This window comes from Salmo salar, chromosome ssa19 (assembly GCF_905237065.1).
Source record: "Salmo salar chromosome ssa19, Ssal_v3.1, whole genome shotgun sequence".
NCBI classification, from domain to species: Eukaryota; Metazoa; Chordata; class Actinopteri; order Salmoniformes; family Salmonidae; genus Salmo; species Salmo salar.
This window is the reverse complement of record NC_059460.1, coordinates 26306049-26319093: the sequence shown is the minus strand read 5'-3', so window position 1 is coordinate 26319093 and position 13045 is coordinate 26306049. Positions and strand designations below refer to the sequence as shown.

At 43.3% G+C, this 13045-nt stretch overlaps 1 protein-coding gene across 2 annotated transcripts in view; it reads left to right on the top strand.

Annotated features, from left to right (window-relative positions):
• The first annotated feature begins 409 nt into the window (after window positions 1-409).
• LOC106578613 (ubiquitin-protein ligase E3C) overlaps window positions 410-13045 on the top strand; it is a 46236-nt gene continuing 33600 nt past the window's right edge. The window contains exons 1-13 of one of the 2 annotated variants that reach the window (XM_014157612.2): window positions 410-696; window positions 1567-1729; window positions 2061-2114; window positions 2218-2292; window positions 2511-2657; window positions 2800-2915; window positions 3158-3315; window positions 3439-3604; window positions 6964-7184; window positions 7437-7588; window positions 8007-8197; window positions 11938-12024; window positions 12311-12474. In XM_014157612.2, coding sequence (XP_014013087.1) covers window positions 1661-1729; window positions 2061-2114; window positions 2218-2292; window positions 2511-2657; window positions 2800-2915; window positions 3158-3315; window positions 3439-3604; window positions 6964-7184; window positions 7437-7588; window positions 8007-8197; window positions 11938-12024; window positions 12311-12474 — 1600 coding nt within the window. In that variant the 5' untranslated portion in view covers window positions 410-696; window positions 1567-1660. Of the gene's footprint in view, window positions 697-1183; window positions 1205-1566; window positions 1730-2060; window positions 2115-2217; window positions 2293-2510; window positions 2658-2799; window positions 2916-3157; window positions 3316-3438; window positions 3605-6963; window positions 7185-7436; window positions 7589-8006; window positions 8198-11937; window positions 12025-12310; window positions 12475-13045 lie in introns of those variants that run through there. The other variant, XM_045702164.1, reaches the window with a different exon arrangement.

The window sequence follows — 13045 nt, the reverse complement described above, 5'->3', positions numbered from 1 at the left end:
CAGGAGAATTATTGAATTAGTTCGTTACATCTATTTTGCAAACTGAAAAATGATTAAATCAATCAAAGACTCATACATCATTCTGAACAGAAATGGGAGATCGAGTGAATAGGAGCAGTTTCAAATCAAACTATAAATAGGACAGCCAGGGTCATATGTAGGGTTATATGTAATTTAGAGAGACTAAATGCAACTTTGAACAAGATTCTTCAGGTTTGATTCTTCAGATTCTCCTTTCCATTCATGAAAGTTTACAATCAGTGCAGCTAACATTATATTGCATACCATATAACTATTTATATTTTCTCTCTTTTCTAGTTGAAGTGGAACTAGGTCCATGGTCTACTATTCCATTATAAAGAATATCACCATATGTTGATTTGAATAGCAAATCCACAAAAATCCACTGTTTCCTGTTGATCCCCGGCCCAAGGCACGAATGCACTAGGATTCTGCTAGAAGATGATCCAATAATGCCAAACTGTGTTTTGTTGACATTGCATTCAGCGAATAGCATTTCAACATTGAATCGCGTATCCAGTCGGATTCCAGTATTCTAAAGAAGGACGTACCCGTTTATCTTGTGTTTCGGGAAAGACGGGGAGAAGGAGCCAACAATACATTTTTGTTTCATTTAATATCGCACAAAAGTCTTATGTAGTCTTTCATTTCTGTTGGTCATTTCATTAATCAAAGGTAATCAACATACAGTTACTTTATGTTTTAGTCCAAACGATTTATTCTGTTAGAACAAAGATGTCAAGAGGATAGCCATGTTTACTAACGTTAACGCGTTAGCTAGCTAGAAAGGCGACCTGTCCCGTAAAGTTAGCTAGCCAGCTAACGTTTGCTAACGGGCTAGCTCGCTATAATGTCAAAAGAGTAATCTACATGTACGCACGAATAAAGTAACTTGGGGATTGTCTGTACATCGAATGCTATTGAAAGTATGAAGTAGTGGCAGACAGATCACCAAGAGCGATATATACACAAGCTGCTGAGTCATTAGCTAACCTAGCTAGCATGCTAGCCAGTTAGCCTAGGGTCCAGTGTTGTCTTTGGTGTTGTGCAATGAAAACCGAAAGAGTGACGTTTGCTAACTAAGTTGCCTAACTAACAAATACATAAAACCGGAACATGGTTGACAATGTAGCTAATGCGCTAGAGAGTCATCTACAAGGCAACAGTGATTTCCCCACAAAAGGTGTTGTTGTGCTATCTATATAGCTAGTCAAAGTCACTTGTGTCTTTTGGGAATTTTTACAACGTTAGCTACTGTAGCTAGCTAGCTAACACTAACGTTACTGTGGCTAAGCATGCTAGCTACCGTTAGCCTAGCTAGTCAGTTACACTTTCCACTGGTTATGGCTCTCTTTGTTTTTCAATTTCCCTTCCAAAAATATTCTAGATGCGGGAAGTGTAACGTTCGCTAACTACTGTAGCTATGTGTCTAGCTAGCTTTAATATTGATGCTTTATTTTGGATGGTGTCAAGCTGTCGGTACTGTACTAAATTAGACAACTAGCCACCAAATGAATGGAATGTGTCGTTTACTTTATTTTTCAGATTGCTGTAGCACCCAATTTGTAAAGTCCTGAATTGAACCAAGACAAGGATCCTTCGTCTATGGTTAGAAACACCTCTTTGATAAAATCTAACCATGAGCTTCAGTTTTGAGGGAGATTTCAAAACAAGACCGAAGGTGTCTCTTGGGGGAGCGAGTAAAAAGGTAAGACCACTATGAGGTTAATAATAACTTAATAACTTTTGGATTTTCTGACTACTTGTTTTTCACACCCTTGGCTGAACGCTGTGTGCAACATCCTAAATTGTCCGTAAATCAGAAAATTGTGTTTTAGTACACATTTTTACTTTTCGCCATTAAAACTAGAAAAGTATGCCTTTGTACGAGCTGGTCCACGGGGGACACGTATTACCGGGAATGCACATCAATCCTAGACGATAGTGCAGATACAGTGGCCACTATCGTCTGCCTAGGCTAACCTAGCGACTTATTTTTTTCTACTAGTCATGCCAAGCTAATATACTTTGTCTTTCAGGAGGAAAAAGCATCTCTCCTACACCGGACACAAGAGGAAAGGAGAAAAAGAGAGGTAGTCCTTTGACGTAAAATCGTCCAGCTTTGTATGTCAACCAATCGTTATTTACTTTCTCTGTGCATTTATTTACTTTACTCTGTTTTTCAACTTCAATAAGGATGAAAGACGAAGATTGAAGAATGCAATTATCATTCAATCCTATATACGAGGATACCATGACCGAAAACAGCAAGTATGTCTACTAATATGAACAAGCTCACAGTCATTAGACAACACCCATTCTTCAGTTTCAATGCCATTCCCTTCCACACTCCCTTATCTTGCCAGCAATCCCTTTTCCACAACCTTTTATTGCTGCTGGCAATGTTGATAGTCTACACAATGAAGTATCTATCAAGGGATCATCCCTATAACTGTCTGTGTTTGACCTCTGACCCTGGTGTTTTCCAGTATGCCATCCAGAGGGGCAACTTTGACCGCTGCGTCTGCCTGGCACAGTCAGAAGGTGGACTGCCAATCTCCGACGCTGCCAGTCTCAGTCTCTTAACAAGGCAACTGCTATTTTTCTACAGACAGAGTGAGGACTCTCAGAGATTGGTGAGGACCAATGGTTTTTGGGCAAACGTGTTGTTGAACTAATGAAAAACTTGTGTAAAAATGTGATGTCTAAATGCTAAAATGACTCAAATGCACGTTTTGCATGTGGGAACATGACACATTTCTGTCTGTGTCTCTGTAGATATGGATTTGTCAGAACCTAGTGAAACACAATGGGCAGTTTGTGAAGCTGTTGGTGGGGCCCGAAAGACAGACGTGTGTGTTTCAGATCAAGAGGGTCCTTGGCTTCTGCTGCAGGTAATGGGGCCTACACCTATTCTTCATGAATGCGCTCTGGGGTGAAGTTTCACCTAGGTACAGATCTAGGATCAGCTTCCCCTCATCCAATCCTAACCTTAACCATTAGTGGAAAGAATGTTAAACTGACCCAAGATCAGCTTCTAAGGGCAACTTCACTCTACATCCATGAATGCATTTTGCAAACAAATCGATGAAGTATATTGCACCACCTTAACACCCTTTGTCCATCTCTCTCCTAGACTTCTGCAAACCTGCAAGGATGACAGTTTGAATGTTGCCGTTCCCATGAGGATGCTAGAGATCTATTCCTCAGAGAGAACCTATCTCCCTGTCCTTCAAGATGTTAATTGTGTGGCATCGTTAATCGAGCAGATTTTGCACTATATGGTACAGAAAGGTAAATATCATGAGGATATCTGTGGAAATGCACTATAACATTTTATTTGGTTAATGCTAATTTTCAAGCCCCATTGAATTTGAATCAGCTCTCTTTCTTTTTGTCTCACTCTTTCTCTCTCAGGATACTACAGGTCGCTTTATATTCTAGTGAATCACAAGCTCCCTTCCAGTCTGGAGTACAGTGATGCTCCCTCTGGAGCACACGCTATCCCCTTGGCAGGCACACTGCTTGAGCACACGCTGAAGCCCCTGCACTTTACCTATTCCTCCTGCACAACAGGCGCAAGGTATAACACTCCGGGGATACGTTTTTCCTAGGTACAGATCAGCTTCCCCTCCCCTCCCCCAATCCTAACCTTAACCATTAGTGGGTAAAAATATAAACTGGCCCAAGATCAGTGTCTAGGGGCAACTTTGCCCTACTATAACAGCAGCCGTAGCGTCTGTAAAACCAAAACGGTCACATCAGAACAGTCAAACGCGCACATACCCTAAAACTAACCAGAACACACACAGAGAGAGAGAAGGCCCTTTTTGCTAAAGCCAGACCCCCTAAAAGTTTCACCTCCAACATATAAAAACCCCCTCACACACAAAGCCTCTCGGCATCAGCGACTGCTGAGCATGTGGGAAAGAGCACAGTGAGAAGCCACGAGCGGAATGCCTTTGTCTCTGGCGTATGCTGTTAAGATTGTCCAGTAAATCGGTAATGTCAACTTTGGGCATTTGTTTGTCCTTTGAGTTGGCGGAGACACCGTAATTGCTTCACCAACCTATTTACAACGAGCAATAAAACTGATCCAGACTCGGAGTACAGAATATTGACTATTTGCTCTCAATTTGAAACATTCTTAATGACAAACGAGGGGGGCGTTCTTTTCTTTTTGAAGAAAAGCAGAGACTGGGTGTGAGAAACTTGTGTACACACTCACTCCAACAGATAATTATCTGACCGGGGCCACCAGATGTGTGAGTGACTCAGTAAAAACAGCTCTGTTTGACAAGACAATATTGGGGCACTCACAGAGCTGAAAGGAGGAGACACCTACTCTCTCGATCACTCTATTGTCCCTGTTTGGATAATGAGTTTAAAGAATAACTTTACTCAAAAACTGTATTTTGGCTCTGTACGGAAAGTGCTCCATCTTGAAAACTTGACAACTGACTTTTTGGGGATTGTATTAACGGTGTGAACAAAATACTTAGATTGAAACCAAAAGTTATCCCTTTAAAAACAATTTATTGTGGAGTCTAAGCTGTTCATATGTTTATTCGTCATTGTGTAACATGTTTGTACATTTTGATTTGTAATCAGCAGCTTAATTCAATATCTTTATCATGTATGTAGTGAACTGGCCTCCCAAGTGACGCAGTGGTCTAAGGCACTGCATCGCAGTGCTAGCTATGCCACTAGAGATTCTGTGTTCGAGTCGCAGCCGGCCGCGACCGGGAGACCCATGGGGTGGCGCACAATTGGCCCAACGTTGTCCGGGTTAGGGGAGGGTTTGGCCGGCAGGGATGTCCTTGTCCCATCGCGCACTATCGACTCCTGTGGCGGGCTGGGCGCAGTGCATGCTGACACGGTTGCCAGGTGTATGGTGTTTCCTCCGACACATTGGTGCGGCTGGCTTTCGGGTTAAGTGGGCATTGTATCAAGAAGCAGTGCAGCTTGGTTGGGTTGTGTTTCTGAGGATGCACGGCTCTCGACCTTCGCCTCTCCCGAGTCCGTACCGGAGTTGCAGCGATGAGACAAGACTGGAACTACCAATTGGATACCATGAAATTGGGGAGGAAAAGGGATTACATTTTTTTATATATGTATGTATGTATGTATGTATGTATGTATGTATGTATGTATGTATGTATGTATGTATGTATGTATATGTATACAGTTGAAGTCGGAAGTTTGCATACACCTTAGTAAAATACATTTAAACTCAGTTTTTCACAATTCCTGACATTTAATCCTAGTAAAAATTCCCTGTCTTAGGTCAGTTAGGATCACCACTTTATTTTAAGAATGTGAAATGTCAGAATAATAGTAGGGAGTGATTTATTTCAGCTTTTATTTCTTTGATCACATTCCCAGTGGGTCAGCAGTTTACATACTCAATTAGTATTTGGTAGCATTGCCTTTTAAATTGTTTAACTTGGGTAAAACGTTTCGGGTAGCCTTCCACAAGCTTCCCACAATAAGTTGGGTGAATTATGTCCCATTCCTCCTGACAGAGCTGGTGTAACTGAGTCAGGTTTGTAGGCCTCCTTGCTCGCACACACTTTTTCAGTTCTGCCCACAAATTTTCTATAGGATTGAGGTCAGGGCTTTGTGATGGCCACTCCAATACCTTGACTTCGTTGTCCTTAAGCCATTTTGCCACAACTTTGGAAGTATGCTTGGGGTCATTGTCCATTTGGAAGACCCATTTGCGACCAAGCTTTAACTTCCTGCCTGATGTCTTGAGATTTTGCTTCAATATATCCACATCATTTTTCCATCCTCATGATGCCATCTATTTTGTGAAGTGCACCAGTCCCTCCTGCAGCAAAGCACCCCACAACATGATGCTGCCACCCCCGTGCTTCACGGTTGGGATGGTGTTCTTTGGCTTGCAAGCCTCCCCCTTTTTCCTCCAAACATAATGATGGTCATTATGGCCAAACAGTTCTATTTTTGTTTCATCAGACTAGAGGACATTTCTCCAAAAAGTACAATCTTTTTCCCCATGTGCAGTTGCAAACCATAGTCTGGCTTTTTTATGGCGGTTTTGGAGCAGTGGCTTCTTCCTTGCTGAGTGGCCTTTCAGGTTATGTCAATATATGACTCGTTTTGCTGTGGATATATATACTTCTGTACATGTATCCTCCAGCATCTTCACAAGGTCCTTTGCTGTTGTTCTGGGATTGATTTGCACTTTTCGCACCAAAGTACGTTCATCTCTAGGAGACGGAACGCGTCTCTTTCCTGAGTGGTATGACGGCTGCGTGGTCCCATGGTGTTTATACTTGCGTACTATTGTTTGTACAGATGAACGTGGTACCTTCAGGTGTTTGGAAATTGCTCCCGAGGATGAACCAGACTTGTGGAGGTCTACAATTGTTTTTCTGAGCTCTTGGCTGGTTTCTTTTGATTTTCCCATGATGTCAAGCAAAGAGGCACTGAGTCTTAAGGTAGGCATTGAAATACATCCACAGGTACACCTTCAATTGACTCAAATGATGTCATTTAGCCTATCAGAAGCTTCTAAAGCCATGACATAATTTTCTGGAATTTTCCAAGCTGTTTAAAGGCACAGTCAACTTAGTGTATGTAAACTTCTGACCCACTGGAATTGTGATACAGTGAATTATAAGTGAAATAATCTGTCTGTAAACAATTGTTGGAAAAATTACTTGTCATGTAGAAAGTAGATGTCCTAACCGACTTGCCAAAACTATAGTTTGTTAACAAGAAATTTGTTGAGTGGTTGAAAAATGAGTTTTAATGACTCCAACCTAAGTGTATGTAAACTTCTGACTTCAACTCTATATGTAGTGAACAATTTAAAACCAACTCATCCATTTTACAATGTGGAGAATGTACGCGGCTCCACTCCAGACGTTTGTGTAATGACAATCAATTTCTCTCCCTCTCTCTCTGGTTCCACAGGCAGTTTGTGTTTGCAGCCTTCACGGAGGAGTTCATCTCGGCGCCGTTCACGGAGCAGATCTTTCACTTCTTTATTCCGGCGCTGTCCGACCCGCGCCTCCACTTCCCCTTTGAGGCCTTCCTGGGTTCCCTGCAGGCCACTGTAGTCTCCTCCGCAGCGGCGCAGAAACAGGCGCCGTGGCTCTTCTACTTTGTCCTCTCAGCCGGGGAGACGTGCCTGGGTAAGTGTTGTCAGGGATACGCTTTGTCTGCGTCCAAAATGGCACCCTATTCCCATAGTGCACTACGTTACACAGTGTCCTGTCTAGGTAATAGGGTGCCATTTGGGACACAGCCGTTGTGTGCAGTGTGTGGGGAATAGTACTCTCGTGTACCTGCAGATACACTGACAAGAGGATGTGGAGGGAATGACCAGAAACAAAATCTATGGCGATAGGGAGTGTTTTGTAGTAATGTTGTGTGTATGTGTGCAGGTTCCCTATCAGAGGAGGGCCTCCAGCTATACCTGCGTGCTCTGCAGACCCTCCTACCTCTCCTTCCCGTGTCAGAGAGCACCAGCAGGCCCGAGGTCATCAGTGACTCTGAGGACGAGGAGGACACTGACATCCAGGCTCCGTCCACACAGGTAGCTAGCTACCACTAATGTGTCAATACAGGTAACAGAGGGAAATCCAGGGATAGTACTCTGCAGGTTACAGATAACGCATATAGTTCAGAATGCGCTTTTACTTCACAGGCAACACTCTTAAATGAAAACGGCTAACATCTGAATATATGTATTACACACGAGTAGCAGACCACAGCCTTATCCACACTGCCTTTAGGCACCTCATTATAAACACCGGGGCCCGTATTCATACAGCGTCTCAGAGTAGGTGGGCTGATTAGGGATCAGGTCCGCCCCTGGACAAACGATTTGCTCCAATATGATCTAAATGGCAGAACTGATCCTAGATCCTACTGAGACTTTATGAATACAGTCCCTGCTATACTTACAGGAACATCTCACTCACACCTATTCTGTGTGTTCTTGTTCATTCCAGCACGACAGTTATCGGATATCGGTGCAGTTGATCACGGAGGAGTGTGTCCACAAGCTGGACACCAAGCAGCAGACCAACGCGCTGCTCAACCTGGTGTGGAGGGACTCGGCCAGCGAAGAGGTCTTCACCATGATGGCCTCCATTTGCCACACGCTCATGGTGCAGCACCGCATGATGGTGCCTAAAGTCAGGTCAGTGTTCTACATCGGATCCAGTTACATTGAATGCGTCCCCAAATGGCACCGTTTTCCCTATATAGTGCACTCCTTTTGACCAGAGCCCTACAGGCCTTGGTCAAAAGTAGTGCACTACAAAGGGAATAGGGTGCCACACCTAAGGTTTTACATGTACCTACAGTGCTAGAATAAGCACTTTTGTTTTATTTGAATCCTTGCATTTAGTTGTTTCAAAAACCTTTCTTTCACTACAATTTTAATGAATATTTAGCCTTTTAAGTCATTTTGCAGGAACGTGATGTGAAGCCTTTTTTTAATCATTTTTTGACATCATGAAAGTGGGTGTTCAGAATCAGCATTTATTTTAAAGTTGTAAGCAACTAATGTGAATAGCGATGAAGGAGCACAGCCACTATCTGTCGTCTTCGCCCTAGTGGCGTTTACAACCGGTGGAGGAAGTACTAGGATGTCAGGGAAGCTCTGAAGCTGTCACTCCTAGATTAGGGTAATTAGCCCTGGGCTGGTTGATTGCATAAGGGCAGGATGTGGATGTGAGAGGGGGATCTTCCCTGGGCTTTATGGCACACACTGAGCGTCTCTCATTCTCAACCCCTCTGGTTAATAGTTAGTAGAGCCAAAGGAAGACACTACCTGTCTGTACTGTGGGGATGGGAGAGTGAGCGTGTTATCATTACTGATGCGTTGTTCTCACCTTTTACAGGGTGGGCAACAAAGAATGTGGCTATTGTTTAGGGCTGGAGAGTTACCTGGGTCGTATTCACTAGAAACCAAAGGAAAGCAAACAGGCTGGAACGGGAGAAAGTCTACCTGAATTTGTCCGATAAGAAACCTTCATCTTCATTGCAGAACGTTTTAAGTTGCAAAAATGTTTGTGACGGTTAGGAATACAATCCTGTGTGATCTCATGCTAGACTTGATTCAGGCAACATTCAAGCTAACCTTTAGAACCCAAATGTCTCTCAAAAACGATACTAGAGAAGATACATTGATTTGCTTACCAAATCAGTTGTTGGAAAAGGCCTAGAATCCTCCCTAAGAAATTTCTCTCATTTTTACAGCTTCCTTTCGTCCAACTGCTTTTACCATAAATTTTACCTCTTGTCCTCCATCATTATCGGATATCTGTACAAAATAATTAGCTCACTGTGGAAGATTAATTAGTGGCGAAGTGGATGGGATACCTTTACAAGAGGCTAAAGGGAGCAAATTGCATCCTGGGCCTGATTTACTGCGTATAAAAAAGAGCTTGTCTGCCCAGCCCGGCCCTCCCGTCTCCCACCTCATGCCCGACGGCAAGCCCAGCGCAATGCCTCGAATAAACATGTATCTTTTTCTTTGCTTCCTTCTTCTTATTAGAGCTCTAAGATGTAGGCCCTGTATTTTCAGTAAGATCTTTTACTTCAGATTTAATCATACGATTTAAGATAAAAAAATAAATAAAAAGATTACACAGTTTTGGTTACTATAATCTTTGTCTTTGGTGTTGGGAGGTTAAATGGGTGTAATTTCAAGTTAATTGATTAATGTTTGGTATTTGTTGTAATTTCACTATGTTATTTACCCTTGGCCTGAGGTGGCTCTCTGTCCCTAACTGATGTTCACTGACAACTGTAAGTGCTAGCAAGCCTCTGTCCTTAATTCGTTTTTGAGCACTTGATGTGATTGTGGAGTTGACATGAGATAATGACGCTTGGGCAATGAGAACACACTCTTTCTGCCACTGGCACTAACTCGCAGGCCCTTATGAATTAAGCTAGTTTAACATAAAGCCAGTTATTATCACAATTACTATTAAAGGTCATTTTCGATTGAGCCGACATATGCAGCGTTTACCGTGAATGCAATCTCTGCTAAAGCAGGAACATTACATTACTATTGCGCTGTAGCGCAGCTCTTCAGTGGTTCAGATTGAATTGAGCCCTTTCCCTTTTATTTTGCCTAGTTTTCTCTTTTTCTGCGAGCATACGTAAATTCTTGCATTATGTCTACATAAAATAATCTGTTTTGGCCATCAAGGTAATTTTTGTGCACACACACACACACACACACACACACACACACACACACAACCCTTTTTGATGCCTGTGATTGTATTTATTAGTGCCTTCATTTCCTGATTGAAATGGAGCTTTGATTTCTAGCAGGCCGTATATCAGGCTGTCAGTCAGCATTTTATTGCTCTGTTGCCCATTTCAATCAAACACCCGGCCGCACACTGTAAAGGCCCAGAGCACTGTGCTATACCTATCTCCCGTCCTCTTTTGTACTGACGGATGGGGGGGGCCTTGGCAGAAACGATTTATCAAACATATAGAGAGTTGTCACTCGTTTTACCCCCCCCCCCGAAGGATCATTTAAAATTTTCAGCCTTTCAAATAATCTCTGCTGCTCAATGGTGAACGAGGGTGTGCCCTAAATGTCACCCTATTCCCTACATAGTACACGACTTTAGACCAGAGCCCTATGGGTCCTGGTCAAAAGTAGTGCACTATATAGGGAATTGGGATGCACTCTTAGAGATTGGAGGCCGACACCAACATTAGTTTATTTATGTGAGATTCCATCCACTTCCCATTCCCTCTCTCTGTTCTGTCAACTTTTTTTTTTTTTTTTTTACAAGATCAGCTTTTAAACCATATCTGTTTTTGTTTTCTCTCTCATGAGTTAGACACTTGTTTTTCATCGTCTCTTGTTTTGTTGCTTCTTTAAAAAAAAAGTATTTATTCCACATTTTAATAGGATTTATATATTTTTTTGTTGGTTGTATTTTGCTAGTTGTTTAGGATTAAAAAGAGGGGATTAACGTCAATGCATTACATCAACCTTTACCCCTCAACATGTGAATAGAAGGAGATTGCCTGCCCTTATTAACAGGCTTCCTTATAGGTGACAATACCCTATCCCGTTAGACAGAGGCCCATTTAAAAGCAAGGGGCTTTTATTTTGTTTTCAGCTGAATTACTGCATTGGCGTTACCTGTTGTTAACCCTCGGTGTTAAAGAAACACACACACAATCAAGCACTTTCACACTTGGGTGCCATGGGCCGTTAGTTAGGCCGGCCGGAGTGTCGGGATGAGGGTTCAGTGTGAGCGTTCCAAATGGCACCCTATTCCCTACTAGTGCACTACTTTTGACCAGGGCCCATAGGGCACTATAGGGAATAGGTTGCCATCGTGATGCAGCCAGTGGCTCACCCACCCCCTCCCTCCCTCTTTCCCCTGTGTTTTCATGTAATTCAGGGAGAGTGTGGAAGCGTGCTGGCGCGCAGAGGTCATTGTGAGGGCTATGCCCCCCCCCATCCCTTCTCCTCTATTGTCCCCATCGTTGCCATTAAGTTAAATGGGGCTCCTGCAGGAAGCCAGAGGGCCTGTTTATGACCCAGGGCCGAGCTCCTCCTCGCCAGCAACTAGTTTACTAATGGAAGGTGCCTCGTCTAAATAAAGCTTAATGGGTCGTTTAATCTTTTTTTCGTCACGGAAAAGGGAGAGAGGAGAATGAAGGGGGAGAGAAAGGGCCAAGAAGGAAGATTCCTGGGGGATGCTGCTGTTCAACAGCTTTTACTAGTATTTTTCCATCTTTATTTGTGTCCTCTAGTTAAGTGGTCAATGTTGACGATCTCCGCCTTGGAGGGCATCGAGGCAGAGCGATTTATACGTTTACAGACGAGTACATTGTCAACCCTTTAGACATATGCATCTTTTTAGGCCTGTCTTTTTATTTTGTCCCCTCCAGGCTTCTGTACAGTTTAGCGTTCAACGCACGTTTCCTGAGGCATCTCTGGCACCTGATACAGTCCATGACTACCAAAATGATTACAGGGTGAGTTGATTGAATGTTGGTCAGGGGCTGTATGTATCAAGCGTCTCGGTTTAGGAGTGCTGATCTTGGATCAGGTCCACCCCTGTCCATGTCATCTTATTCATTGTGATCTAAAAGGCCAAACTGATCCTAAATCAGTACTCCTGCTTTGAGACACTTGATATATGCAGCCCTGAACACAGTGACAGACCTTGGTGGGCTGTCGGTGAATGTAAGCCAATTCAATGTGCCCCATTGGCATAAATTCCCAGGTAAATATAGCAAGTCTCTTTTTCTTCCCCCCCAGGTCCATGGTTCCACTGCTGCAGGTCATCTCCCGGGGGTCTCCCATGTCTCTGGAAGACTCCAATCGCATCATTCCCCTCTTCTATCTCTTCAGTTCCCTCTTCAGTCACTCGCTCATCTCTGTGCACGACAGCGAGTTCTTTGGCTACCCCATGGAAGGTCATGGTAGGCCACTCCCTCTGTACTATTCCCTATGCACTACTTTTGACCAGGGCCCATAGGGTGCCATTTTGGACGCAGACCTAGTCTCAAAATCACCTGCCTCTTGTTTTGAATCAGGGTGCAGCTGACATTGTATTTTACTTTGAATTTAAAGGCTTCTACACATGTACACTGAGTGTACAAATCATTAAGCACAACTTCCTAATATTGAGTTGTACCCCCTTTTGCCCTCAGAACAGCCTCAATTCATCGGGGCCTGGACTCTACAAGGTGTAGAAAGCGTTCCACAGGGATGCTGGCCCATGTTGATGCCAATGCTTCCCACAGTTGTGTCAAGTTGGCTGGATGTCCTTTGGGTGGTGGACCATTCTTGATACACATGGGAAACTGTTGAGTGTGAAAAACCCAGCAGCATTGTAGTTCTTGACACGAATTGGTGCGCCTGGCACCTACTACCATACCTTGTTCAAAGGCACTTCAAATCTCGTCTTGCTCATTCACCCCCTGAATGGCGCACATAAACAATTCATGCCTCAATTGTCTCAAGGCTTAAAAATACTTGAAACTGTCTCCT